The 27,217-nt window shown below is 52.2% G+C and overlaps 1 protein-coding gene across 4 annotated transcripts in view; it reads right to left on the bottom strand.

Annotated features, from left to right (window-relative positions):
* The window catches only part of LOC311422422 (protein CEPU-1), a 329,684-nt gene extending 306,638 nt beyond the window's left edge, over positions 1-23,046 (bottom strand). For 2 of the 4 annotated variants that reach the window (XM_084495450.1, XM_084495454.1), the window contains exon 1: positions 13,523-13,753. In XM_084495450.1, the coding sequence (XP_084351576.1) occupies positions 13,523-13,598 (76 nt within the window). In that variant the 5' untranslated portion in view covers positions 13,599-13,753. Of the gene's footprint in view, positions 1-13,522; positions 13,754-21,234; positions 21,312-22,961 lie in introns of those variants that run through there. The other 2 variants (XM_084495452.1, XM_084495451.1) reach the window with 2 other exon arrangements.
* Between the last annotated feature and the right edge of the window lie 4,171 nt (positions 23,047-27,217).

The raw sequence follows: 27,217 nt of genomic DNA, 5'->3' as shown, positions 1-27,217 counted from the left end.
AAGATTAAAAAAAAGAGATTGTGTTTTTTAAAGCAGATGAAAGGAGAGCCCAAGGAGATGTGCATTTGACTCTCAAACACGCTCCTTCAAGTCTCCCTCAGCAGTACTTAAAGGCGTTTCCACAGCAAGACTTTATGAATGCGAAATGAACCCGGCGCCTTGTTCCACTGCCACAAGAAAGGCAGGAACTTATCTTTTATATACAATATTTCCTTTATGGCTGACACCGTGCATCACGCGCTGCCACTGCCGGCCCCACTTCAGACACAAACGCTGACCTTCCCAAAGTCACGGGGAGGCCGCTGCCTCGCCGCGCAGGGTCGAGCATCCCGGCTGGGCGCGAGCGGCCACGCGCCGTTCCCCCCGCTGCTCTCCAGAAAGGGCAAGGGGAAAAGAGCACGAGCGGGGACAAGTTGAAAGCCTTCCTTTCGACTGCTGCGAGCTCGGATGCCCCAGCCCAGCCTGGGATGCTCACAGGGAAGTGTTATGCGCCGCAAAGCTCTCTAAGGGCAAGAGGGATGCAGGTTGGGCAGGGGAAGGATGAACCAAGGGGGAGAGTGACAGCACCTGGGACAAAATGCAACGCTCCCCATCCAGCCCTGCAAAGCATCTGTATCATCGAGGGATGCTGGCTGTATTTTCAGTGTGATGCCCAGCACCTGAACTCCCCAATTTAATGAAGGACAAGCAGAGAGCACACCCAGGCACGCAGCATCCAAGCACCTTTGGCAACCTGGGTCATGTAGCCAAGGCCACACGGGGCTCCTGCAAGCAGAGCCAGCACAACGCCATGCCACGACTGCCTGCTGACCGAGCTGTGAGCCCCAGCTCGCCCCTGCCGAGGCTTTCCAGCAGGGCTGATCTCTTCCTCCACTTTCCCTACCTGTAAAATGGGGCAGAAGCATACCCAGCGTCACACAAAACACTGTGTGCGGAAGCCGGGCCATGCTTTTAGGAAAACACCCACCCAGAGGAAGTCTTGGGAGATTTAATTAGCTGCCGTCTGTGCTGTTTGAGCTTGTTAGGTGCTATATAATTGCTTAATATTATTATTATCTCAGCAGGTACAGCAGTTTGTTAGGATAATGATAGTGATTGACATTTCCCTGGCATCCTTCATCCCGACCAGATCCCATATTACTCCATTATGAAACACTCTTCTGTCCTGATCCTCCATATGTCTCCAAACTGTCAACAGGATCATAACTGGCTCCGCGTTGCCAAAAGGCATAAAGGCTCACAGAAACTTGCCTGAGTTCATGGGACGCATCGGAAGCTGAGCTAAGACCAGCTTGACTTTGCTCCAAGAGCACCCAAATCCATACGGACATACGGGCTCTTCTTCAACATGGACTGAACCTGCAAGTAGTGGTCCTGGAAGCCACAGCACCCAAAATCCTCCCAGCCAAAGGAAACAGAGCCGCACCACCCAGCAGGCAGCAGTGGGTGCCACAACCCAACCCCAGAGTGAAAAATACATTCCAGGGACAGGCGAGCAGAGGGGCCACCGAGTGATTAATTGGAGACTATCAGTTTGGGATAGGTCTCTAAATTCTCATTAAGTCAGGTGCCGAGGCATCGCACATTAATCCAGAACATTTCCCCTTCGGCCCAAACAAATAAATAACTGTTGTATAATTCAGGGAGAGCTGGGTGGAGCCATCTCTCTCCCCCTTCTCCCTCTGTCTTTTTCCAACTAACCAGTGAATAAAACATCGCCCGCAAATCTATTAGGCTAATTTTAAATCCTGACAATTTAGCAGCACTTCAGCAAGATAAGAGCCATTTATTAAAAGCCACAGTTCATTAAGCCAAATGCTGCTGGCGTATTTACTCAGAGAAGCGGGGCCGGGCTCAGCTCCCATCAGGACCAGGGCTCCTCGGGGGAGCAGCAGCAGCCCTCAGCCCGCCAGCAGCGAGGCCAGCACAAACCTGCACCCAGCCAAACCTGCAAGGGGCTGTGGTGCCTCCCCTACCCTGTCAGGGGCACCCATTGGTGGTGCTGGGGGTGCTTCGCCCCATCCTGCTGCGCAGGGGGTGGTCACGGAGTGTGCCAAGGGGTGCTTGGCATCCAGGGCTGGGGAACGTCTCCAGGAGCTCCATCAGGGATGCCCCCACTGCTGCACAAAGGTTTTATTGCATCTGAAGCGAGCCCGGGCTGCGAAGCCATGCCCCATCACACCGGGACCCCTCCTGAGAGCATCAGAGCTGGAACCCGGGTCAGACATGCACCCCTTCAGAGCCGGTCCCGTTACTGGCAAGCACAGATTGGCTTCAGACAGGGGACGACAGCTTCCAGCAGCAAGCCAAGAGAGGGCTGTGCGAGAGCTGTTGTTTGCCAAAAGCTCCCAGATTGCACCCAGAGCTTTCACTCCTCCAAGCTGCCGCTTGACATCTCTCTTACGGCCCCTCTGCTGTGCCACTGCGTCAGCTCCCGGAGCACCGGGGGGCTGTGACAGTGACAGGGGGGTTTGGGACACGGGGAAAGGGCTCGTGGCTTCCCATTTCCAGGGGGCAGCAGGAAAGATGGGCTCACCACCACACAGCACCGTGCCTCCTGCTCTCTGGGTTGGCTCTTAAGCTTTGGGATGGATGAGTGTGATGCTCCACAAGGTGCCAAGTGGCCACCACAACCACAACCCCATGAAACCAGGCTGTGGACCAGCCAAAACCAAAGTCACCCAGCAAAGACCTGCCCAAACGCAACCACAGCTGCCTAGCAAAGCCCCCGGCGCTGAGCAAGCTCCGTGTCAGCATGGATGAGCTGGCACAGAGCACGAGCAGCAACAAGCTGGCAATTCCCCTCCGGGACCTCGTCGCTGCTCATTCCCCCATGGTGCGCGGGGCTCTGCGGCTGGGGAGGGATCACAACGGGCTCGGTGGTACCCGAGAGATGGAGACACAAGGGAGGGAGCCGTGCCAGCATCACTGCGAGGAGCAGGCAGCAGAGGGCAGTGAAGAAATCCCATCTCACAGAGTTTGTGAGTGTAATTCATTCCAGCGGGAGACATCCAAAAGACTTTATCAAGTGCAATTGTCCCACTGCGCCTTTCACCTGCACACACTTGCAAGACAGTCTGGAGTAACTGCAGAGTCTCCCTTTACAGTCATAGCTGAAAGGAGCATTATAAAGGTGAATTAACATTTAAAAAGAATGTAAAAAAACCAGAACTGTTCTAATGATGATTAATGGGAAGCTATAAGGGAGGCCATGACCTCCTAGTGTCATTAAATGGATTGGCAGGTTTCTGAGCATTAATTATAAATAGCCACAGGAGTTCTAGTGCTTAGCAGAATGATGATAAATCCATGACACAGGCAGAGGGACAAGGAGCCAGGAGCACAGAGGGATGTGTGCCCACGTGTGCACACGTCAGCGTGCAAGGAAATGTGGGTTTGCACATGTGCTACGTGCAGGAGAGACACCAAAAGGGAAAAGCGAGGCCATCTGAGCACACTTCTGTTTGGGTGGATACGAGGATGGAGAGAGGGAAATGGGTAAATGATAAATTAGGCCCTGCCAGTCAATCACATTTCCTAAATGTTTTATATCCCAAAAGCTATAAAAGCAATATTCCTTTCTGGCCTTATTGGAGCCATTTCTGTAAGGCAATTGCATCTGTTTCCTTGGGGATTTAAGCTGAACTGTGCCTTGGCTTTTTTTTTTTTTTTTTTCACTCCCCTTTTATATTTACTCTCTAGCCTGCTACCAAAGAAGGGTCAGAGCGTGCATACAAATAGGGAGGAAGAGGGAAAAACAAACAGCCCCGAACCAGTGACCGGCAGTGATGCACAGACAAGTGGCGGCTGCGAACTCCTCCAAATTCCCCAGCCCATTAGCAGGGGAACGGCTGCAATAATCAGCGGCTGCCTGGTTCTGAAGCAGCCAGCTCCTAGCTGAATGTTTCATTTGCTTTAACGCACATTATTCTGCAATTGCACAGAAATTTTGGGGCCCTGCGTCCCGGGGCACTGCTGTGTGTTTGCTGGGATGCACTCAGCCTGCCCGGGCTTTGCAGCGCTGCAGGAGCAGCAGTGCCACGCTCCCGCTAGCCGCATCGCTACTGCGAGAGCCCTCGGCGGGATGCTCAGCAATAAAAACCCAAATCCTCCCCAAATGCCCAGGGGATGCTGCGCCACGATGCTGTGCATGCTCCCCAGGCTGCAGGAGGTGAGCTGGGCACGGGTGCGACCGCAGGAGCTCGGCGCAAAATGAGAACCAGCAGCGTGTCAGCGCCCCCGGAGCGCCGAGCCCAGCCTATTTATCCAGGAGCTGAATAAATACACAGGATGAATTGAGTGAGGGCTTCGGGCTCCTTAATGAACTCTCCCAATGAACCGCATTGACTCCGCGGAGCGAAGGCCCCTCTCGCTGCCACGCGAGGAACAAAAGGCGCTGGGGGAGATGCTGGGGGGCAGCCCCGTGCCAGGGCACCCAGAAAATCCACCTGGAGGCTCCCAGCATCCACACTCCATCACCCAGCCCAAACCACCTGCACCAGAATGCAAAATACCCGTTCCTATTTAGATTTAAGTATCATTACCTCGCTGGGCTCTTCCAGAGTAAGGCATTATTTCAGCTGATTGGAAAACGGTGGCGAAAGAACAGGTTCTCCATACAATTTTCTTCATATCCTATTAGTTGCAATACAATTACAGCGAATACATCAATTCTTGGTCCCAGCAGCTCCTGGAAAGAGCCACTATTAAAAGCTGACTTATTAATGGAATTGTACATCCAGGATTAATCGGGCCGTGTTGGCCATTTTCATTTCTCACTCCACAAGTGCTTTTGTTTGCTTAATAGGCTGAAGTAACTTGAGAATGACACAACTTAGAGCTTCCCCCATTTGCTGTGCATATCGCCAGCAAATTTAATCACTCTTTATTTTACAGCGTTGCTCGGGGATAAAATCTGGTACACGCCACTGGGGAAATCCATAGAGCAGTCAAGACGAGGGGTGAGGAGGGAGAAGAGGCAGTTTCCCTTTGGAAGAGCACGGCAGAGCCAGCAAGGGGAAACCCCTAATTGACCCAACCTCAAAAATCCCAAGGGGATTTGCAACACCAAAACCAAGAGATGAAGCAAGCTGGTAGGAAGAGAGCCAGGCTACCTATATGGTAACCTATGAGTGCTTTGAAAGCCTCCAGCTGCCCCAAAAAGAGCACCCCAACCCCAAAAAAAAGAGCATCTTCCCCCCTGCCCACTCCCCAGGAAGCCCTATAAGCCCCAAATGGGATGCCAGCCCCATTTCTGCAGCTGGGAGCGGGCCCCGCTGTCTCCCAGCACAGACATTACCATAGTGGCGAAGTCAATGCATGTTGAAGCACGGTAATACAGTATGACTTTCCCCTTTAATGGAATTTTTCTAGCCCACTAGGAAAAAAAAGACTCCATTAGCCATACTACAAAGGCTCCTACTTATTAGTATTTTAGAACAGCGGCAAAAACATTTCTTGAATCTAATTATTGCTGACAAATATGAAAATTGAAATCAAAGTTAAATTTTCAGCTACAGTGCCTCATACGGCAGCAGCTCGCCGGCTCCCAACTATTGCATCAACACATTTATTCTGCTGAGGCGGCTGCGGAGATGGGGCCCCCCCCAGCCCACCCCACCCCTCCGTCTTCGCAGGCATTAGCTCTGACATATTCATCTCAGCCAGGGCCGCGGAACTAACTTGGTGCTTGCCAGGCACACGCGAGGCTTGCGAGGGGCTAAAGGCGAAGGGAAGAAGGGGAAGAAGGAAATAAAAATCCATGGTTTGTATTTTTGTGCCCAACTTCGCCCTCTCCCACCCTGCTCTCCAAAAAAAAAAAAAGTCATGGGGTGATTTTAAATTCCTCGAGATGGAGGATCTGGAAGGGAGGGGAGAAAGGAGGGGGGAGGAAAAAAAAAAGCCTTGTCAACATATTTCCTTTCTCCTGCCTCCCCCCCCAACATACTGTAAAAATCAATCCCCTTTGTCATTTTGCTCTGCTTGTGTGAATGTTTAATGGCTGTCGAGGGAGATAATGATTGCTGCTAGGAAATTCATTTCAGATTTGCTATTTATAAAGTACTTGGTGCTCAGGTGGGAAATTAACATAAGGAAGGGGGAAAGGGACCGAACGGGGAAAGGAAAGCAGCAGGAGAGGAGGGACGAGAGGCACCAGGGCTGCTGGAGGGATCTGCGCCCTAAAGGGGGTTGTGCCCAGTATCTGCCCCTCTTCTGGGGTCGAATAAGAGGGTTTGTGCAAGGTGGGGATGCTCACGGTGGGGTCCCACAGGTGCTCCCCAGCACGCTGCCCCGTGCACATCCTGCATCCCCCGCAGCCACAGGCACCCAGCCCCTCGTGGGTTTCACATCTGGGTGATGCCCCCGCACACCTTCAGCCCCAAACCCCTCCACGGGTCCTGTTCCTCTCCTCCTGGGCTAACCTCACCCCTCCAGGCTGTCCCCAACCTGTTGCTGGAGGAGGGTCCCGAATCCCAAGGGAACTCCCCGGGGTAACGCAGCCCCCAGAGCCCCGTGCAGGCGGCGCAGCCAGGGACTTGCTAATTCGTCGTCTCAGAAGTTGCTTTTCACTTTCTGATTTTTCAATAATAGGCTTGGTAGGAATCCCTTAAGCTGCTGAAATAAGCCGAAAACCGCTTTTCCCGCCATTTACATAAACACAAGTGGATCAGAAGGAATAATCATAGTTTATGCATTATTTGGGGGCTTTGGAGCCGGCTGCTAACGTGACGGCAGGTTTTGAAGCTGAAAACACACAACGGGAAGCGTTGACGTGCGGAAAAGCGGCACAAAAAGGTAAACAATAAATAATACAAATTATTTAATGTCGCATTCAGTGACAGCTCGGCTGCCCGGGCCCCTCTGGTGGCTCCTGCTCCCCGCCAGCATCGTTCCAAACTGGGCTGCATTAAGAGAGATGTCACTCAGGCAAAACCCAAATCCACCCCTCGCCAGCCAGCCCCGCTGCTCCTTGGCCCAATATCAAAAACCCCGGCGCTGGCGTTGGGGATTGCCTTCGCAAGAAGTCTCGTGTAGGCACCCTCCCATCACTAAATACCATCTGTCCTGCAGAAAGGGAATAAAGCCTGCAGACAACCAAACAAACCCAGGAACTTCGCGTTGTTCACCAGACAGCCTCCTAAAGAGGAGGGGGGGGGGAAAAAGGCACGCTTACAGGGCGAGATAACATTACGGCACTAATGAACCCTGCTGCACTTCAAGCGCTTGTCGGGCTTCCAACGAGGCGGGTTGGATTTGGCTTTCAAACCAGGTCTTTAAATCAAGAACGCTGCTTCTGACAAAAATCAAAACATTAGCAGAGGATCTGTTTTGAAGAAATAACAATAAAAGATGCGACAAGGCTCGAGACTCGAGGCTCTTTTGATAGTGCTGGAATACCGCCTTCAGATTGCTTTTCTTTTGCTTGAAATAACTTCACAACTTTGTACATCGGCTTCTGTAAGCTCAGAAACAGAACAAAAATACTTCAAATCCATCCTCAGCTTTCCCAGATTTTTCTGTCAGTAGGAATTTGCCATCGCCCTGTTTTGGAATGGAAAAAAAAAAAAACCTACTCTGCTTCATTTCGAGTACTACACATTTTCCCGTGGTGCTTCCTACTGCTGAGCAGCTGTAGTTTTCCACCATGAGTCACGGCAGGACAGGCGGAGGATTTGGGGTGCGCCAGGCTCCTTCCCAAACTGAACCAAGGCTTCTCCACGCTTGGTGATGTAGAGTGGGGGAAAGACCCCATTCCCAAGGCAAATACAGGTCAGAAAGAAGAGGGGAAAGTTGGCACCTTTATGTTAGGCCACCCAGGGAGGGGAACGGGCTGTGCAGAAGCCGTGCCAGCTCCTATCAGCATACCACCAGTGTATGAAAGGAAAAAACCCAACAGTGCACATAGGGTGCCCACGAACAAGGGCTTTGCTCCTGCTTGGAGCCATGCTCCTCGGCCTCTCCGGCCTCCTCTGCTCAGCACGTGGGAGGTGGAGGAGCTGGAAGAAGGGAAAGCAAGGGGGGAGGATGCCAAGAAGCGAACACTGTCTTTAGTGGGAACAGACAACGGGACGAGGGGGTCAAAGGGTCAATTAATTTACAACGGCTTTCAGCATTGGACATATTAACTGTAAGCGCATCAAAAATCCATGATACCCTTCTTGGCAGGAGATAAGAGAGAGCGGTGAAGGCAGCACCTCTGATTTATTATTAACCAAGAGCAAGGTGTGTGCTTTGGGAAGGAAGAGGGAGACGGCTAGCAACTCTGGGCTACCGCAGCTGCAGCTCCCAAGGTGCCAGGAGCACGAGGCGTGCGATGCCTGCGGGCTGCAGCACCTGCAGAATGGCCCCAGGGTTGGGGTGTCCCAAGGGATGATTCATGGAGGGCTTTTTTATTATTATTTCTGCCTATTAAGGCTACTAAAGGCATGAGAAGCTGCACGTGTGGAGGTGCAGGATGCTGGCTGATGATGGGAGACAGCAGCACGGCTTGGGCTTCCAGCGCAGAATCCCAAAACCTGGCATCCTGCTCCTCTTGGCCCCTGTTTGAAACCAAGAGCTCAAGTCCAAGTCGCAGCTCCAAGGCAGCTGCAAGCCTTTGCCATGAACATCTGAGACGGATCACGGTTTGGTCCCACCGCGTAACAGGAGATTTGCCACCGCGCATCAAAGTACTATCAGCAACACTGAAAAAAAATCACATTTATCCTCTTTAGGGCTTTGCTTTTAGGCACCCCTTGGACTAGGGAACAAGGGAAGAAAACATTGCCCTCTCCTGCCAGTTCTGAAGTTTGAAAAGACAAAAGCAGAAGAGCTTTTTTTCTGATCCTCTGGCCAAAAAGACGTCCCCATATGGTGCTTTGTGTGCTGTGGGGAGGGCTGGAGCCCACCTCGCCAGGCTGACCACGAGTTGCTGGAAGCAGCTGCTGAGCCATCCCCCTCCACCTCGGTTTGTTGCAGAAAACAGCGAGCCCTGCTTGCTGACTTGACCCAGATCTGTCAACTGATCCATTTTTCCCCATAGGGAAAAAATAAATTGGGGAGGGGGACCACAAATATAGATATTTTTAAGCAAAAGCAGCAAGAAAAATAAACGAAGCAGACACTGGGAACACTGAACGCACTTGTCTCATGCATGAGTCAGGGCTAGCACAACAGGCAGAGGGAAAAAAACATGAGCTGGTGTTACTGTGATGGTCAAAATGCCTACAGAGATAAGGAAAAGAGTCCTTTGGGGCATCCTAAAACTGGTTGCAGCCTTCAGAGAACCCAGTGTGGCCAACTGGGGGCAAGAGGGCTACACAAGCCTGGTTTGGGCAGGCTGGGATGGTCCCAAAAATGCTTCAGAAATGTTGCTGCACCAGAGAAGGAGAGCTTCATGCACAGCATCTCGCATGACACAATCTCTGTTCGATGACTCCTAAATGCTGCTGTGGCTACAGCGTGAACCAACCCTATGCTGTGTTCCCCACCACACTGCACCAGAAGGCATCGCATCACAAACAGCAACTCTTTTAATGATAAAATCTCCCCGTATACGCAGTGCAAAGCAACACAAACAGCTTTGCTCCCCAGCCCACCATTGCATGAAGAGATCTGTGTCTGCATGGAGAGAAGGAAGCAAGCAACAAGGTCTGCACGAGGCATCCCACCTGCAAACCCACCAACCACACCGACCCCCTGAGCGCCAGCCCAGCTCTCCCGGTGCCACCCCAGGGTTTTGCGCAGTGCAGCCTGCTTTCAAAAGCATCCTTTTCATGGCAAAGGTCTGCCTGGGTTCCTGTTTACTCTGCTGAGTCTTAAAAATGTGCCAATTAATCCCATGCGGTGGCCTGATTTCCAGGGGTGCCAGATACCTGCTTACAGCTCCGGTTAAAATCAACAAGAGTGACAGATGTTGGGCAACGCTCAAAACCAGGCCATGGAGTACCCAAACCACATCCCCCTCCTTTTATGTACTGCATATAACTGGGTTATCTAATCATGTAGGTATTGATTATTGCTGTTATTACCTATTAAATAGCTATCTTCTGCTGTTGGGGGGTGAATATTGCCTTTTATTGACCCGCACGGTAACCGTTAACCACCAACGAAGCCACAGCTAACATTTCCCCCAGGGAACAATAAATCCGGGTTTTCACAGAAAGACGTCGATACACACAATTTTTCTTATACACATTCATTAGTGCAATTACCTTCTTGCACGACCTGCCAGAAGGTTTCCCGCCCGCCTCCACGGAGAAAAAGTCCTCTCTAGCCCCAACACGGCGCTCCCAAATCCTGCTCCTACCCAGGGACATGTCCCGGGGCCAAATCCTGCCCTCCGTGCACACATAAACCCAGCCCATGGTGCTGCTCATGAGTTATCTGCCACCCCACCACACCGACGAAGCAAATATTTCTTTCAAATGAGGAGCACTCAGCATACGCTGTTGACATATGCTGTTATTTTACATACCTATTGCAGCGCGCACGCTTATTAGAATAAGGTCTTTATGCTAATTGGGAAATCAACTTCCCATAATTCTTGGCTTACTGGTGCTAAAGGCCCAGCTAAATCTTCTATGACCTTTTAGCCTGGTTAATCCTTCCCCGCACGGTTGAGCGAGGAGTTTTCTTCTCTCTTCCCCCTCCAAGGAGCTGGGGTGGGATTTTTGCACGAGCCCCCACCCCTATCCTCAAAAAATCCAGGTGGTTAGGAGCAAGGGACACCGGGAAAACACGAGAGCATCCCCATGATCTAAAACAGGGAAAGAGGGAAGAGAAAACAATGGGTCCTTGAACTTTTGATGCTCATTGCCACTGCTTTGTATCATTCAGAAGAGCTCCACAAAGACAAGGGGAGCTGTGCTGCCAAAGGGGGCTCGCTCCCCAACGCCTGGGGATCTCCTGGAAGCACCTTTGGGACTCAACCCCCACCAGTCTCTATTTCAGGGGCACCTTTCCAAATAATAAAAAAAAAAAGCACCGGGAAGCTGCAAAACTTGGCCGACCCATGGATGTTTGGATGTTTGCGTAAATACGGATGGTCAAGCACCTATGAATTACCCCACTTCACGCTCCTCTCTACTCTCAAGCACCCTCACCAACCACTCTCCTTATTGTTTGTTTGGCTGTAAAAAGGTAAATGACCTGGAGTATTGATAAACTGCTGCAGAGGGCAGCACAGATCTCTTGAGCTGTTTGGAGTAGATTTGTGCAAAACAGTTTTTTTTTTCCCTGCATAACGATAATTTTCGCATTTTCCAACACAAAACAGTTCCACTTTTGTATACGCAGCCAGACAGAAAAGTTAAAAAATGCAAGCCGATCTGCGGCTGGCAGAAGGGCTCACGAAGCAGCAGCACCCAGCTGCTTTCATCTTCGACAACGCTCTCATATAGGACTCCATCCTATGCATTACCTTTGGGGTTGAACAGCCCCTGGTTTCTCCAACCCTGCTTTGAAAGTTCTTGCTAAAAAGCACAATTATTTGGGCTGGGAAGTTTGTTTTCTTCAAACGGCTCCTTTACACACAGTTACGCAAGAAGTCCTCCCAGGGGGGGACTCCTTCCCCCCAGCCACGCAGCGCTGACAAGCCAGCATTCCCAATGCCTCCCTACCCCAAAAAGACCCAAACTTCGCCCTGCTGAGGGCTGCCCTGTGCAGTGTTTTCCCCATCACCCCCCAGTTCTGCCCTGGCCCCCCCAGGGCTCGCAGCTCCCAGCTTCTCCCCACCCCAGCAGTGACTCAGGGACTTGTGGCACCCACATCGCTGCTGCGCGGCACGGCTGGGCGCAGGGGGGCACGGAGCACGTTTGCCTGGGGAGGCAGCCCGTTCATCCACCCCCCCCCAACTGCTCTGCTGCTGCTGAGGGGAATAAAAATCAAGGAGAGAAAAAAAAAAAAAAAATCAACTTTTTGATCTGCAGGCTTTGATGGAAGCAGAGGGAAGAAGCGTGAGAGATGAGCAGAGGCAGAGAATAAGACTGCAAGGAAGCCAAAAGAAAGCATCAAAAGGCACGGATTCTGCACAAGGGAAAGCAGGGGGGGGAAGGACCGATGGCCACCCCTCCGGGGGAGCCCCAGCTCCTCGCCACCCGGGCTCGGAGGTGGCAGCAGCGGGGAGCAGGGCTCCCAGCCCCAGGAACCCCCTGGGAGCGGGGCGCCGTGCCCAGCAGCGCGAGAAGGAAGCCGCAACCCTTGGAGCAGGAGGGAGCTCGAGGAGGGCGAGCGGGAGGAAGGCGAAGAGGAGAAATGCCTCGGCGTGTGCTGTGCATGCTAAGCAGCCCGCGCCGGTCGATATGGCACGGGTGGCTCTCCGCAAGAGCGGGCCCAGCCTGCCCAGGAGAGAGAAGTTTGAGCGCGGGGCTGCTGCTGCCCATCTCCCCCCGAGCTGTGGGGGGCACAGCAGCCCCCAGCCCCGCGTGGATGGGGGCCGCACGCCCCGCTGGGACCCCGCAGCAGAGGAGCTGATGGAGGGGGACCGGGCAGGGCTGCTTTGGGCATGCGGGTGCCTAAACCCCATCCCCGACCCTCAGCAGGCTGCAGGGCAGCACAGAGGGGGCTGGCCCCTGCTACAACCCCCCTCCTCATGCAAAAGGAGCAGCACAGGCTGACCCCACACCCCCCACACCCCTCCAGGGCTGCCTGCACCCTGCAAACATCCCCCAAGGCATCCAGCACCCCGGGACCATCCATCCCCAGCACCAGGCGTGCAGCCCCGGCTGCTTTTCCCCTTCCAGCCCCAGCCCCACGGACAGCCCGGTGCAGGATGCGGCCCCATCCAACCCCCCCGGGGGTAACCCCGCTCCCACAGCCCCTCCAGATGGCTGCGAGGAGACTAACGCAAGCTGACAGGCTCAGCACTGCCGGCCAGCTGGGGCCAGCTCACGTCTCCTCCTTCCCCCCTCGCTTTTTTAATATTAACATATTTTTTTTTACTGTTTTATCTCTTTTTTTTTTCTTTTTTTTTTTTGAAAGCCCCCTTTAGCATCATCCCCAGGGGGTGCATGGGACCAGCAGAGCTCGCCCGGGACACGCCAGACACCGAATTCCCCAACTCCCCAGCCCGGGGCAGGGCAGGCAGGAATCGGGGCTGCACCGAGTTTTTGGGACGACCTTGCAAAAGCGGGTCCTGCACAGCAAAGGGGGGGGCAGCACAGAGGGGCCCCGACCCCCCTTTTTACCCCCCAGCCTGTTGGATGCATCGCTCCTGCAGGAACTAAGTTGAGCTGCCGGAGATGGCAGAGTCATTTGGCACCACCCAAAATGAAATAAAACACGAATTAAGCACAAATTAAGGGGGGGGTGCCCGAGAAGTTCCCAGCACACCCCGAGGGGGGCACGGAGAGGGTGATGCCACCGCCCCGCGGCCCCGCATCCGCACCCCTGCAACTTAGCAGCGGGCTGGGGACCCCCCCCCCTTATTTTGGGGGGCTTCTCACCCTCCCCCAGCCTTTCCCCCCGATGCTGCCGGGGGGTCGCGGGGTCCCCCCCAGCTCCTCGGGGCTGCTCCCCCCGCAGCATCCCCGCCCAGCCCTACCTTGGGAGAGGAGGAGTGCGGCCATCCCGGCGAAGATCACCCAAGAGACGGGGTGCTGCATTTTCGCCTGGGCCATGTTCACCGCCGGCTGCGTTTCTCCCCCCTCCTTCCCCACTCACTGCCTGCCGGGGAGAGGTTTAAAAATCCAGCGTTTCCCAGAGCGGAGCGCAGATTTCGGGGAGGTTTGGGGGGGGAAAGGGGAGAGGGGAAGGAAAAGGGGATGGGGGAGAGGGAGGGAGGGAGGGGGGGGGGGGGGGGGAATTAAAAAAATTAAAAAAAAAAAAAAATCGGGAAAAAAATAAAATCCGCGCCGCGGGGTGGGGGGGAGGGAAAAAAATAAAAAATAAAAAAAAGGGGGGGGGAAAAAAAGAGGGAAAGGGGGGTCGGAAGGGGCGGCAAGGTGCGAGGGACAGGCGCTGCGTGCCCGCCGCTCCGGCCCGCACCGCACCGCAGCCGCCGCTCCGGCAGCGCCCGCCCCGCACCGCGCTCATTGGCTCCGGGGCCGCCGCCGGGGCCGCCCCGCAGCGCTCCCGCACCGCTCCCGCACCCGTCCCGCACCCCCCGACCCACCCCCGGGGGCTGGGGTACAGGCACGGGGTGGTTCTCGCCGCGCAGCAGCCCCCAGGGTGGGTAGGGGAAGGTGGGAGGAGGAGGGGTGCCAAGGTGCGGTGGCGTCTTCCTCCTCCTCCTCCTCTTCCTCGCGTGAGGAAGGCTGTGCGGGGGTCAGCCGTGGGGTGCTGCTCACATGGGTGTCCTCGGGAACCCACTGCTGTGTTTGCCTCCAAAATCCACAGCCTGTTTCACAAAATAACCCTCCTGCTGTCCGAACCATCCTGGCCGGGTCCAGACAACCCAACTGAAACCACCCCATCCCTTTACCACCCCCAAATCAAACCCTCCCATCCCACCCCTCCATCACTCCCAAATCAAACTCTCCCATCCCACCCCATGACTCCATCACCCCCAACTCTCCCACCCCATCCCTCCATCACCCCCAAACCAAACCCTCCCATCCCAAAACCACCCCATGACTCCACCACCCCCAAATCAAACCCTCCCACCCCATCCCTCTACCACCTCCAAATCAAACCACCCCATCTCTCCATCACCCCTAAATCAAACTCTCCCATCCCTCCACTACCCCCAAATCAACCCCCCCCCATCCACCCCCACCCCATCCCATCCCAACCATCCAACCCTTCACAACCCAACACCACCAGCATAACGCCAACCAGCCCACACACATAAGGCCCCCAAGACCAAAACATTATTTTTTCCCCCCAGCATTTGTCCAGCACGCAGCATACTAGAAGCACCAAACCCCGAGAATCCCACCTGATGAAACCCAAATAAGTGTCATGTTAAATATTCATTATTTTCATTAGTGGTAAGGATGGCTCATTTCGTTGCACGAGGTGACTCACGGCCCCGTAAAACAACATTATAGGCAGAAAAATGACAAAGCAAAAAAAAAAAAAAAAAATCTTGGCTTTTTACATTTTACTCCTCCTCAGAGCCTTCCAAAATCTGAGCTGTTCACTTTGCAATTCAGAAGATTTGGCTGCAAACTCTGGGAAAATCCAGCTGCGTTTCTCTCTTCCCTCCCTATCGCCGCCGCCCAGCGAGATCTGCCGAGGCGGACCTGGGCCAGCAGCTCTGCTGGGGGAAGGCGACAAGCAAGAGGTGCCAGACCCTCCCCTGCTGTCCCTTCTGACCACGGCAATCCCAAAGGGAGCAGGGAGCTCGGTGCAGCATCCCCAGCCTCGTTCCCCATCCTCCCCATGGCTTGGGTCAAGCTGCACACCTCAGGGGGTGCAGGGCTCTCCACCAGCATCTCACGGTCACAGCCTCCCAGCTCCTCGGGTGGCAAAGGGAAGGGGACAGGACTGTTAGTGACCCAGGTCTGGGCTACGGGGTATTTTTAGGGAAGTTTTTTTTGACACCAGACCTCTCCACCTCATACAGGCAAGGCTCGAGCCACCCCTCTAGCCCTAAGCAGCACAATGCCTTGGTCGTCTTAAGTCGCCCCATTTGGGGCCCTTTTGGCGAGGTGTAAGGGTTCCTCTTGCCAAAATGTCATCTCACCCTCTCTGCATCTTCCCCACCAAGTTCCCTGCGACCCCACAGAGCACCGAGCAGCCACCGCACTCCCAAGCACTTCTGAACCTGACCCCGGCTGCCGAGCCAGCTCCCGTGGCTGGAAACGGTCCATTAGGTTAGTTTGGTTTATTACCTACACATTATCCTTTAAAAAACAAAACTTCCCCGTCTATTTGCTTAAGCAGAGAGAGCAGTTTATAAGCAGGCCCTGTGCAGTAGCTGCTCTTCCTACGGATTTGTTCTATGCATTATTAATTCACACAGCACTCGTTCAGAGCACGTATATTTACCCGATGCACCGGAACAGCTCTTAAGGAGCCTTCGGCTTGTGGCTTTGTGGAACATCAACTTTTCATGTTGAACAGCAGGTGATGTTCAACAGAATGCCTTGCAATAAATGCCTAATATCCATTACCCTCATACATATCTATGTGCTGGGCTGATAGCAACATACAGATAGCAGGGCTGCACTCCCGAGATAGGGGGACGGGGGGAAGAAGTTATTCATTGGAAATCGCACGTATGCGAGGTGTTAAATGCTGTACCTGCATGCACACCGAGCCGCAGAGAGAGGGGAGGAAGGCCCCTTTTCGGCAAAAATTTCCACAAAGTTTTAGATGAGATCCCTCCCTCTCCCCCTGATCTGAAGACCAAAGTACAACAACTTACCCAAAAGTCTGCAGGGGAAAAAAAAAAAAAAAAAAAAGTGACACGCTGTTTTGAAATGAAACCTCTAACTGGCTCTAAAAGGAACGTCATGACCTTGCTGAGCAGCACTGCATAATTTTTAATAGACATTTTTTGCTGGAACTGACATACTCCCAGGCGTGGTTTTATTTCGCTAACATTTTTCCAGAGGGAAATGCCATGTTTCATTGGATTTTTTTCATCATCCCCACATATACATACCTATAATTACTGTATGCATTACAATAGCATTCACAAGCCTTTGATAAGATCCCCGCTCCATTGTGTTAGACTCCGTGTGTACACCCGGTAAAAAACAGACCCTCCCTTGAGCTCTGAGAGTCAAAACAGAGCAAGCAGAGAACGGTGTTGAGACAAGAGCAAATTACTCCTCATTTTACAGCAAGAAGTAAAGCTTCAGGAGGCTAAGTCACCACCTGAGGTCAGAAGGGGAACTTCCAGCGGTGCCAAAAATGAACATAAATCACCCAAAACCTACACGGGGTTCAGGACCTCCCTGCTTCCTCGTGCCACATCCCCCAGCCCAGGTCACTTCTGCTTCCTCCTTCACCAACACAAGGGGTGCGCTCAGGGAACACTTCTGCAAAGCATCACGACAGCTCTGGGACCAGCCAGCAATGCACCAAACACCCCTTTTTCTTAACGAGGGATACACATCTTGGGGGGAAAAGTCATAAAGCTTCAGTTCAAAGCATCTGCCAGCCTACTCAAAGGCACTTTGTCACCCCCGTGCCCTTGCACACACAGGACGCACGGAGCCAGACAGACGAGTACCACAGGCAGTCGCCGTGCGTGTGGATGCTCGGCTTTGCTCCTTTAATTACACCTCCTACGGGCAAGAAAGATAAGCCCAAATGGAGTGACTGCATGAAGGGAGGAAGCCTATAAGTTATTCATAAGTTCAGGCTCAAGCTCCTCTCTTGCTTTCGCTCCATGACACCTTCAAAACATATTATTCATCTATTTTTTCCTCCTCTGGGAAGAGAGATGGTAATTGTAGTAAATATATCACTGCCAAGTCATCCTCGCAGCCTCCGAGCCTGCACGGCGCTAGGGGTAGGGATCAAAGGCAGCGGCCGCTTGTGAGACATTTTGGGGTGCCCAGGCCCCGTGAAGGACATCTCCCCACTGCCCATGGGGAAAAGCCCCCACAGCTCCAGGACACGGGGCATTCAGCATTCACCACCCTCAACCAAACCCTATCAGCCCAACCACCTCTGCCCCATTTTGGGCTAAAATCCTACAATTCCCACGTTGCATTTGGGAGCAGCTCCACAGCAATCTGGCCCAAACACTTCCCTGCACCCTCACTGAGCTCTGGCCAGGACTGCCTATTCACTCAGGGTGCTGCACCCCATTTCCATCACAGCCCGATGGAGTTTGGGCAAAACAAGGAGCAACCCACACCATGGAGTAAGGGTGGTGGGACGCAGCTCTGCTCCTGGAACAACGCGATCACCAGCAGCCCTGCCTGCAGAGAGCCTCGGGAAACAAGAGCCACGGCACAGAGGTTTTGTTTGCCCTCTCCAGGCTGTTCCAGACAGCGTAAAGCACCTAACGCTACTGCCAGCTGAAGCAGCTCTCCTCGAGCTCAAGAGGTTGGTTTTTCTGAATGCAGCGACGCGGATTCCTCATCTCAGCCCCATCGCATCGCTTGCCACACAGAGCATTTGTTGCACTCCAGTGCAAAAATAACCCTGAAAGCAGCGTCTGTGGGCACTCCGGAGAGGGGAGGGCGAAGGCACTGCCATAAGGCGCCTCGGAGAAGAGAGACAGGGCATGGATTTTATTTGTCCTCGATTCCCTAGGAGGTCATTTACTGCAGTGCCCCTGGCACTTCCCCAGCCTTTTCCAGCACATTTGATTCTTGTGAGTTTTCTTAACCTCATCTCCTTCATTGGTTATTGCTCCTCCAGTGCTGAACTCAGCAAGATCGCTTCTGTTTAGAGAGAGATTAGCGCTGAGTACATTAAACAGGGTAATGCCACTTACTAAAGGGCACCAGATCACCACCCAGCTCCGAACACCCCCAACACCTTCCCAAAATGGGGGCCTCCAGCCAGGACTGTTCACAGCAGAAGCCTGCAATGCACCGTGCACACCAGCCTCGTGCCCCTGCAAGCCCTGCAGCCCTCCCTGCTCCGATGGGCACCTTCCTCTGCTGGGTCAGTGCCACCATCCCCTCAATTTGCTCCTTTCCCCACACCAACCAGATTCCTCCTCTCTCCAAACATTTCACAGGGACATTTTTCCAGTGCCCACCTGCCAGAGCACGTGCTGCCACCAGTCCCTGTCCCAGCCGGGCTCTTATCGCAGCTCAGCACCTCGGCGCCGTGCTTCCCGGCTGATGAGATGTCTGTTTACCCACGGATTACAAGGAGGCAACAAGCCCACCCGGGGAAGAGGCACTGTTGCATGGGCAAAGACTCTGCAAACAGATGGCTCGAGGAGATAGAGGATGTTTGCTACCTTGTGCGTGCTTTGGGCTTGAGGGTGACACAGCCCCAGCACATCACTATGTTCCTTTCTATTTATTTTTTTTTTTCCTCCTTGAGCTCTCTACCTCCTCTCGGGGAATTGGAGAGAAAAGACAGACTCAGCCAGCTGCCAGGGCTTGTTTGGGAAATAATGGAGCCTGCAGCCCCCTTGGTACCCCAGGTGGCCTCATCTCACAGACCCTGGTTGCTGTGCTCCCAGGTCGTGTGATCTGGTATTTATTGACCGATATTCCCCGTTCTGGAAGGGCCATGCCAGAAGAGACCCCATACCACAGAGACTCCACCTGGAATGCAGTGCCCAAGCACGCCCAGCACCTCTTGTCGTGCTGGCTCTTGAAAACACATCTCCAAACCCATTCCCTCTCCAATTTGGAAAGGAGAAACCCAGCTAATCCAGCCCTACAAGGAGCAAGAATCCTTTTCCCAAATAACTTATCACTTTTGGAAATCCACATTTGAGATTTGAGCTTCTCCCACTTGCTGTGCCCCCCCAGACCGATTTAATTCCCTGCCTGCTCCTTCTCCCCTCCATCCAAGCCTGCGCAGGCCAGTGGTATTATTCAGCAGGCTCAAAGCACGTTCAAGATTAGTTCTGTAACCTGCCCGGCACAGCCAGAAAATTGAACGTGGTAGAAAAAAAAAGGAAGGAAAAGAAAAAAGAAAGAGCCAGCTCTTGTCAAGAGCGTGGTAGTACAAGGAAGTAATTTTTCTCTCCCCGTTTCAGTTGGACGGCGCTGTTTACGTCTGCGCTAGACGCTGCCTCCTTTCTTCTCCACCGTGCAGCTGGAGCATCAGCAAATTGGAGAGGGGAGACACAGGGGGAAGGCAACAGCAACTGAAATTGGATCCTATTGAATTTTCAATAGGACACCAAAAATATATACATATTTCAGGGCGCGCGTGTATAGATATAAGTCAATGGAGGGATCCGTGAATAGCCGGTTCTGAATAATTACAGTGGGGGGAAATCATTGGAATAATTAGCAGTTGCTACCAGAACATTCAGCGAAATGAAATGCCGAGTGGTGTTTATTAAACAGCGCTTTATTTTCAGTTTGGGAAGAAATTAGGTGGCAAATACACAGCAGTGCTGAATGATTGGAAAAGCCTGGGATCATTAAGATTGCTCAAGCTGCCTTGCCCATCCCCTCTGTTTCATTCCCCTCCTTGTGCTTTTCCTTGCTGTTTCTCTCTTCCTTTCTCACATTTCAGCTGCAGCAGCATCAGGAAGGGGCTCCTGCAGCCCCCAGATCTCACCATGGGACAGCAGCACCAGACCAGAGCACCCAGCTGCTACCAGCCAGCAACCCCAGGGACACTCTTTTTGATCACCTGCAACTTTCAAAAGCTTTGAGGATTTGTGTGATTGTGTTGTTTTTTTTTTGTTTTGTTTTTTTTTTTTTTGCACCAATATCCTTGGAAAGATGACACACAGCCCACCCAGCACTCCACAAGCCTCAAACAGCGCCAGGCATACGCTCAGCTTTCTTCTTTCTTTGAAAAGAGCAAAAGCCACATGAAATTAGAAATTACTGTGCAGCACAGGAGAAAGTTCAGGAGGGAGACTGAGCATGGCCAACAGGCTCAAACCTTGAACAGCAAAGGGTTGGCTAGGAAGAGTAGCAGGAAGAGTGCACAACCACATATGAAGAGCAGGTAGACTCTGGGAGTCTACTTTTAGGAAGGAATAGCACTTTCTCAGCCTAATGGACGTTTTCTGACAGCTCTGAGCTTTGCAAAATAGGACAGGAAAAAGAAAGGATCAAAAAAATGCATATGCTTCAGAACCAAGCGGCCCCCAGCCTGCTGGAGGTCATTCCACCATCCCCACCACCACCACCTCCGAGCCAGGATTTAATGAGGACATTGTGCACGGATCCTGGTGGAGCACAAAGAGGAAAGAAAGCAGGACAGGATGCCACAGGGAGGGGAAATGACGTGGGGAGCACAAGTCCACATCCCTCACCAGCTCCTATCCCTTCTCCCCTATCTGCTGCAGTACAAACTAATCAGCCACAGGGCTGAGGAAAGAGAGATGAAGTTTTAAGGAAGGTGGAAGCTCCTACGTGTATGCACATGGTTTAGATATCTCAAAAGATTTCACACTGTATTTCACATTATTCACATTTCTAAGCCCTCGCAATGCAAGAGGCAAGCATAAATGAGGCAGGTCAAAAGCCTCATAAGCTTGAAATGTCTCTGGGTTTGCAAAATCACTTTCTGAAGCTTCCAGTTCTGGATTAAGCAGGGTTACCTAATGCCAGTCAGATAAAACCGCGCTCCCAAAAACCCACTGTGCGAGCAATCTTGCACCTCACAGACACAGCACAAACCACCTTGAAAGTTTGGAGAACAGATTTGCGCCCTCCAGACGCGTGTGATCTTGTAATCAGCAATAAGCCTTACCTTGGAGATGTCTTCTCCTTGTGGAGATGCAGCACTCCAGCACAGCCAGGAGCATCGGCGTGTCAGCACGGCCCAGCCTGCAACGGAGAGAAGATGCTCGTTCATATGAGGTGCACAGGCTCCGACCATCACTTGCTCCTGTAGTTACTGGGCGTTACATTAAGCAATTTCCAACACTTTTTGTGCATGTGCCAAAATGCCCAAAGTCATTTGATGCATAGAAACTTTCCCTGCTGCATGCTCTGATCCTGAGCTGGAAAATGCAACTGGCAGGAGCTGGACTCGATAGTCCCCTCCAATTCAGGATGTTCTCCAATTCTATGAACTCCACAGCAATATTTTGGGGGGATTTTGGTAACATCAGCCTCAAGACTAAAAGCACTGAGCATCCTGAGCCCTAACCAGCACCTGTACACAAGGATGCATGGGAATGCCCAGCTCTGCAGGAGGCAGACAGGGGAATTCAAGCTGTGCCCCGGGAATGGAGAAAAACCCCAAACCAGGAAAACTATAGGGAAAAATACAGACTCACTGTTAAACACAAATCTAAAGTAATTCCACAACTCATTGGCATCTGTGCCACAGCCCTCTGTCCTATCTTGACTTATCATACCTATTAACACTCTGCAATTCAGTGGCCTCTGTTTCTCTGCACCACCTCTGCTCTGCGGTAAGGCCAGTTTCCAGCACCAGGGGAAAACAAAACAAACTAAAAAAAAAAAATACAAAAAGGCAAGCATCCAACACAATAAAAATAAATTAAAACCCCTGGAGGACACTGAGAAGAGTTGTGGCTTCTTTTAGTGCATTTTCCAAGGTGCTGTTTAAACACAGAGAGGGGAAAGTGCATAAATACATCAGCTGGGCTCTCCAGCCTGGGGAAGCAGCAGCAGCATCTTGCAAGGAGCAGCAGGAGCTGGGATAATCACACCTCTGGCTCCATGCAGCACCCAGCCCCACACCAGGGGCTCTTGGCCTCAAATTCTCCATGCTGGAGGGCTGCAGGATAACAGGACAAGGTGCTTTTTCTAATCACCTGTTTCCCAGATTTGCTTGCTTGAAATAAAGGTCAGAGCACAGCCAGCTCTGTGCCTGCATCTCCAAAGCTTCTCCAGCCCCAGCAGGGACTAGGCTTCCTTGCACCAGCTGCTGCAAGTGTAAATTTGGAGGGGGTTATTTTGTTCCTTTATTTTTGCTTTGTTTTCTCCTCCTTTAAAGTTTTAAAACAAAATGAGTGCAACCAAATATTTCACCTGGAAGGTTTTTTCTTTTCTTCTACAAGAGGTGGGAAGGGTCACAGGGCACAGCACAGCCCCTTCCCTCACCATTTCAGGGGATACAGGTTCATTTGCACTGGGGAAGGCTTGCTGTGCACATAGACAGACGTAACACAAGCATACAACCTCTGATTTTGTCCCCAAATCAGCAATTTACTGGCATTTATCCTACAAAATGCCTTTGTGCCCTGCAGAGTCACCCCCCAAAAGAGGGGCAGCCTTTTACCCCACATGTAGCAGGGGAAGGGGGTGGCAGCAAAAAGCATTTGCCTATTATTGGATCTCCCACACCAACCTCTCTCTTCCTTTCCAGCTTCTCCCTACACTCCCCAGACACCCCACTCACAGACCCTGTCCAAAGCAAGCTGCCATGGGGATGGGAGTTAGGGCCTAAAACCCCTCTCCTATTTTGCCAGGTCTCCAGACAGCAAAGGAGAGCAGCCAACTCACCCACTGACAGAGCTCCTCAGCACAGCCTAGGACAGCAAGAATTAACTTAATTTTCCTCCTCTGTGGCCCCAGCTGCTCATGGAGAGCTCTGGGCCTGGCCAAACCCTTTCCTGCAGGAGGAGGAGCCCCACCAAGCCCTAGCACCTGGGAGGCAGCTCACCCCACCAGGCAGGGCAGGCCCAATTCCTCTGCACAGCAGCACAGCGAGCCTCATCAGGCTCATGTGGTTTGTGGTTATTGATAAATTCATCAGGTTTTTCACCTGTTAGGGAGCAGCAGCCAGCACAGAGCAGCCAGCCCCTGCTTTGCCCTGGTTCCTGTTCCACCAGGCTGCAGACATGGGTTTCCTCTGCTCCTTTCCCTGCTAACAGCAGGACCTTGCAGGCACTAACCCAGGCATAACCGTGTGGCATTTTCTCCCCCAATCACTCCTACTTGTGAAGCCAAAAATTATTGAGCTTGGTCTGTCCAGGAAGCAGCTGCAGGCATATTGTCCCCACCTGGATCTCCTGGGGCCACCAGGGGAACCAGCCCACACCTGATTTGGGGCAGAGCACCCAGGTTGTACCAAACAAGAGCAACGCTCCTGGCCTGTGTTGGCTTCTAGATAAAGACATTAGCATGGCAGAATAGCACAAGAAGGGGACAAATAGCTCTGGGGACATCCTGGGGAGACACACATTTAGGATCTCCTGCCTTGGCACACAGGCAGAGGCATCACTGGAGCACCTGGGGGGGGGGGACAGCCCCCTGGCCCCAGGCTGATCCCACCCAAGGCGCTGACACTCATCCTAATAAATATTGTTAAAAGTGAAAGTCTCCCTGGAGACTTCAAACCTCGGGCACAGGTGTTCAGGCTGTGGTAATTGGGTGAGTCATTCATTAGAGGAAATGCAATTTAAAATCTATTACAGTTCTTAAAACACAAAGCTTTTTTCCCCCCCTCTCTGGCTCAAGCCCAGCAGTAACCAGTCTCCCCCTGTGCTTTACTGGGAATATTTCTGCTAGCGGGGAGCAGGACACGGGCACAGCCCTCCCATCCCACAAATCCTGCCAGCTTTTAAAGCCTGTGCTCAGTTTATAAGAGCCCTTTCATGGGTTTAGGATGATTATTTTTAATATAAACACCGAAAAAAAAATAAATTAAAAAAAATGAGGGAAGTTGGAAAAAAATTGAAGTGAAAAAGGCTGCAAGGACAAATTGCCTGATAAAAACTAGTTGAGATGAAGGACTGAGAAATTCTTTAGTCTGGGGGAGAGAAGGGAGGTACAGTTTGGTCATGGGAGAAAATGCCAGGTGTTTTCTCTTAGCAGGGAGAGTCGCAGCAATAGCCCACAACTGAAAGGTAAAGGCAGACAAATTAAATAAAGCACAAATGTTTAGCGGCGAGGGTGATTAACCTTTACACTAAACTACCAATGGCAGTCCTGGATTCAGCATCTCCAGAGATCTTTAAATCAACCCTGAACACCTTTTTGGAAGATTTATGTCCAACACACACAAAATCCGAGGCTCAGGAAAGATGCATCTAATGACTTTCTGGGGCCTGGTTATGTGATCTAAAAGTCCCCTCTGGCCCTAAATTCATTGTGCTGCTACAGCTGATCCCAAATTGATCAAGGGAAGCAAAATCCTGCACAGCCAAACCTCCTGCCTGGATCTCTGGTGTTTTCCAATCAAGCCCTGAAGTTTGTCATTGGAGCTGCTCTCTGTATGTCCTGCTAGGAGAATATTCTGCCTGCATATCACCTGAAATTCAGGCTAAACCAAACACGAGCAGCTTGGGGAAAGTTTCATCAAGCGTTCTGCCTATTTGCCTTTTCTTCCTGCCCCTTTACAGATGACTTTTGGTGAGAATCAAGAAGAAAAGAAAGAAAAAAGAAAAAAAAAAAAAAAAAGCAGCTGGAGAGATGTTTATGTAAAGGTCCTCCTTCTCCAAAGCCAAACAAGGAACAAACGGACCGGGCATCTGGCCTTGCTTTCCCAGGCACCCAAGTGCTGGCTGCACGCAGGTGGCTCCAGGCGCTGTGCAAGACGAGGAGGCTGAGCAGAACCAGCAGTAACAGAACACTTCAGGGCAGTGTAATTGCCACGGCAGGGGAAGTTTTGTGTGCACAGACCTACTGGCAAAGGGAGAAATCCCGCTTCCAGCCAGCATCATTGCAGCAACTCACGCTTTGAGTGCCAAGGTCTGCCGTGGCTCCTTCCCCCTCCAAGACACCGTCCTTTGCTTGCTCTTGCCCTGAGCTCCCACACTTGTTGGTTGCAAGCAGTCACTGGAGCTTTATGCAGCTCATCTCCTGCCTCATGCACCACCCAAAAAGCTCCACGGGCTGCTGCAGACTGGGGGCACAACAGGCACAGACCCACAGGTGGCTCTCACTGTGCTGGAAGCTCGAGTGCACAAAGGGGAGTGCAGCCTGATACCATCCCCCCCTAAAATCTCTCTTTGCTGCTGGTTTACATCAGCAAACACTCCCAGCGCAGACCCAGCTGCAGCTCCTTCTCTCTTTGCTCTCCAAGAGGTTGCCCTTCATTCGGTCTGGGTTCATTTGCTCTCCTGCAAGGGTTTTCCCTCTGTTTAGCAGCAAAGCGCACAGTTCAACCTATGCCTTTTCCCAACACGGGCTTCCCCAAGGAGTCTTCCACCTATCTCTGCCTCTGGCACCACTGACCCAGATGTGGATTTGCACACACTTGATGCACACAGCAAGTGGGAATGTGGAGACTTCACCTTTGCCCGTCTGGCTGGGAGGTGAGAGCAGCAATAGTAATAGCATGAAATTCAGCAAATGTTTTGTCAGGGCTTAAATCGCAGCAGCAGCATTAACCCAACCGAAGACCACCTCTCTTCTGCCTCTGCTGCTCCACCAGAGGCTCTGCTCCCACCCTCTCTTCATTTACTGGGATCTGAGTTTTGAGACGGGGCCATCGAAGCAAACATTCCTCTGCCTTGTTCCTGGCACCTGAAAGCACCGGAGGAAGAAAGGAGAGGATGTCCTCACAATCGCAACCATGAAGCAGGCTGTGGAAGAGCTGGCTGCAAGCCTGAAGTCAGCAGCATTCCTGATCCAGGCGAGACCAGAAACGGTGCTTTGGGAGGGCTGCCAGCATACCTGCCGTGCCTGGTCCCGAGCCTGGCATCGCTGATTCACAACAAAGTCGCAGGCTCACGCTTGGTACCCAGCATGGCACCGAAACATTTTTGTCTCTCCTAATTTGAATCAAGTACATGGAGAGCAGCAAAACCTCTGAAAAAAAAGATCCAGGCTGCATCTTCTGGCTGCTGATCCATCCTTTGGCCAGGGACGCAGCCCAGCTCCCCTGCGGGCAGCAGCTCTGATGGACATCACGGGACAGCAACGCCATGGGACAGCAACGTCACAGGACAGTATCACAGGACAGCATCACGGGACAGCATCAGGGGCCAAGGCAATCTGGCAGCAGCACCTGGCTCCTGAGCACCTCGAGCAGCTTTCTGGCTCCAAAAACCCCTGCGAGGACTCGGTGCTGCGTCACACCAGCGCAGGGAGGAAAACAACAACACATCTCCTTGCCCTATTTTTCCCTTTCCAGCCCCAGGGACGGGTGACAAGCTGCCCTTGTGGATGGACACCTGCAGCCCCAAAAAGCCCCTGCCCAAACCCAGCAGTCATGTCGCTGCGAGGAGGCAGGGGAGCTGTGCGCCGGCCGCCGTGCTGCCTGCTGAACGTACGGAAGGGGTAAATTAAATTCATTCATCTCACTGCAACCCACAATGGCAACGTTTTTACCCTGCACACAAGTTTCTGACAATCAACCTAATTTACTTCAATAATAAATGAAAAGGCGAGTTTTCTTTTATAATAGCAATCAGGGGCGAGTGCTGCGGTGCTTTTTTGTGTGGATTTTTTTTTTTTAAAGCAAACTCCATTCAACTCATCCTCTTTAAATAAAATGATTCCTTTATCTATTATTCATTTGAAATACAGAAGGAGGACACAAGAGACTGTGGAAGTGCGCAGTTTGTTTCTGACTTCTCTCGCATAGTTTTTAAAAAGACAAAACGCACGGAGCTTGGGGGTTTGGTAGTTAGGAGCCTGGTATTTCCATTCCCTTCGTTTTATGATTTTATAATGTGGCCCATCGCTCTCGTGTCCACATGCAAATCCTTGCGAGCTGAGCCCGTGCTGTTTGCTTGTTCACGAGGGCTGGTGGCTTATGCAGCAATGCAGCAAATGCTTGCAGGGCATCTGGCCGCTTTTCATACCAAACC

This window comes from Aythya ferina, assembly GCF_964211825.1.
Source record: "Aythya ferina genome assembly, chromosome: 22".
In the NCBI taxonomy this organism is placed as follows: domain Eukaryota; kingdom Metazoa; phylum Chordata; class Aves; order Anseriformes; family Anatidae; genus Aythya; species Aythya ferina.
Note: the sequence above shows the minus strand (reverse complement) of the source record. Positions and strands in the feature narration are given on the sequence as shown.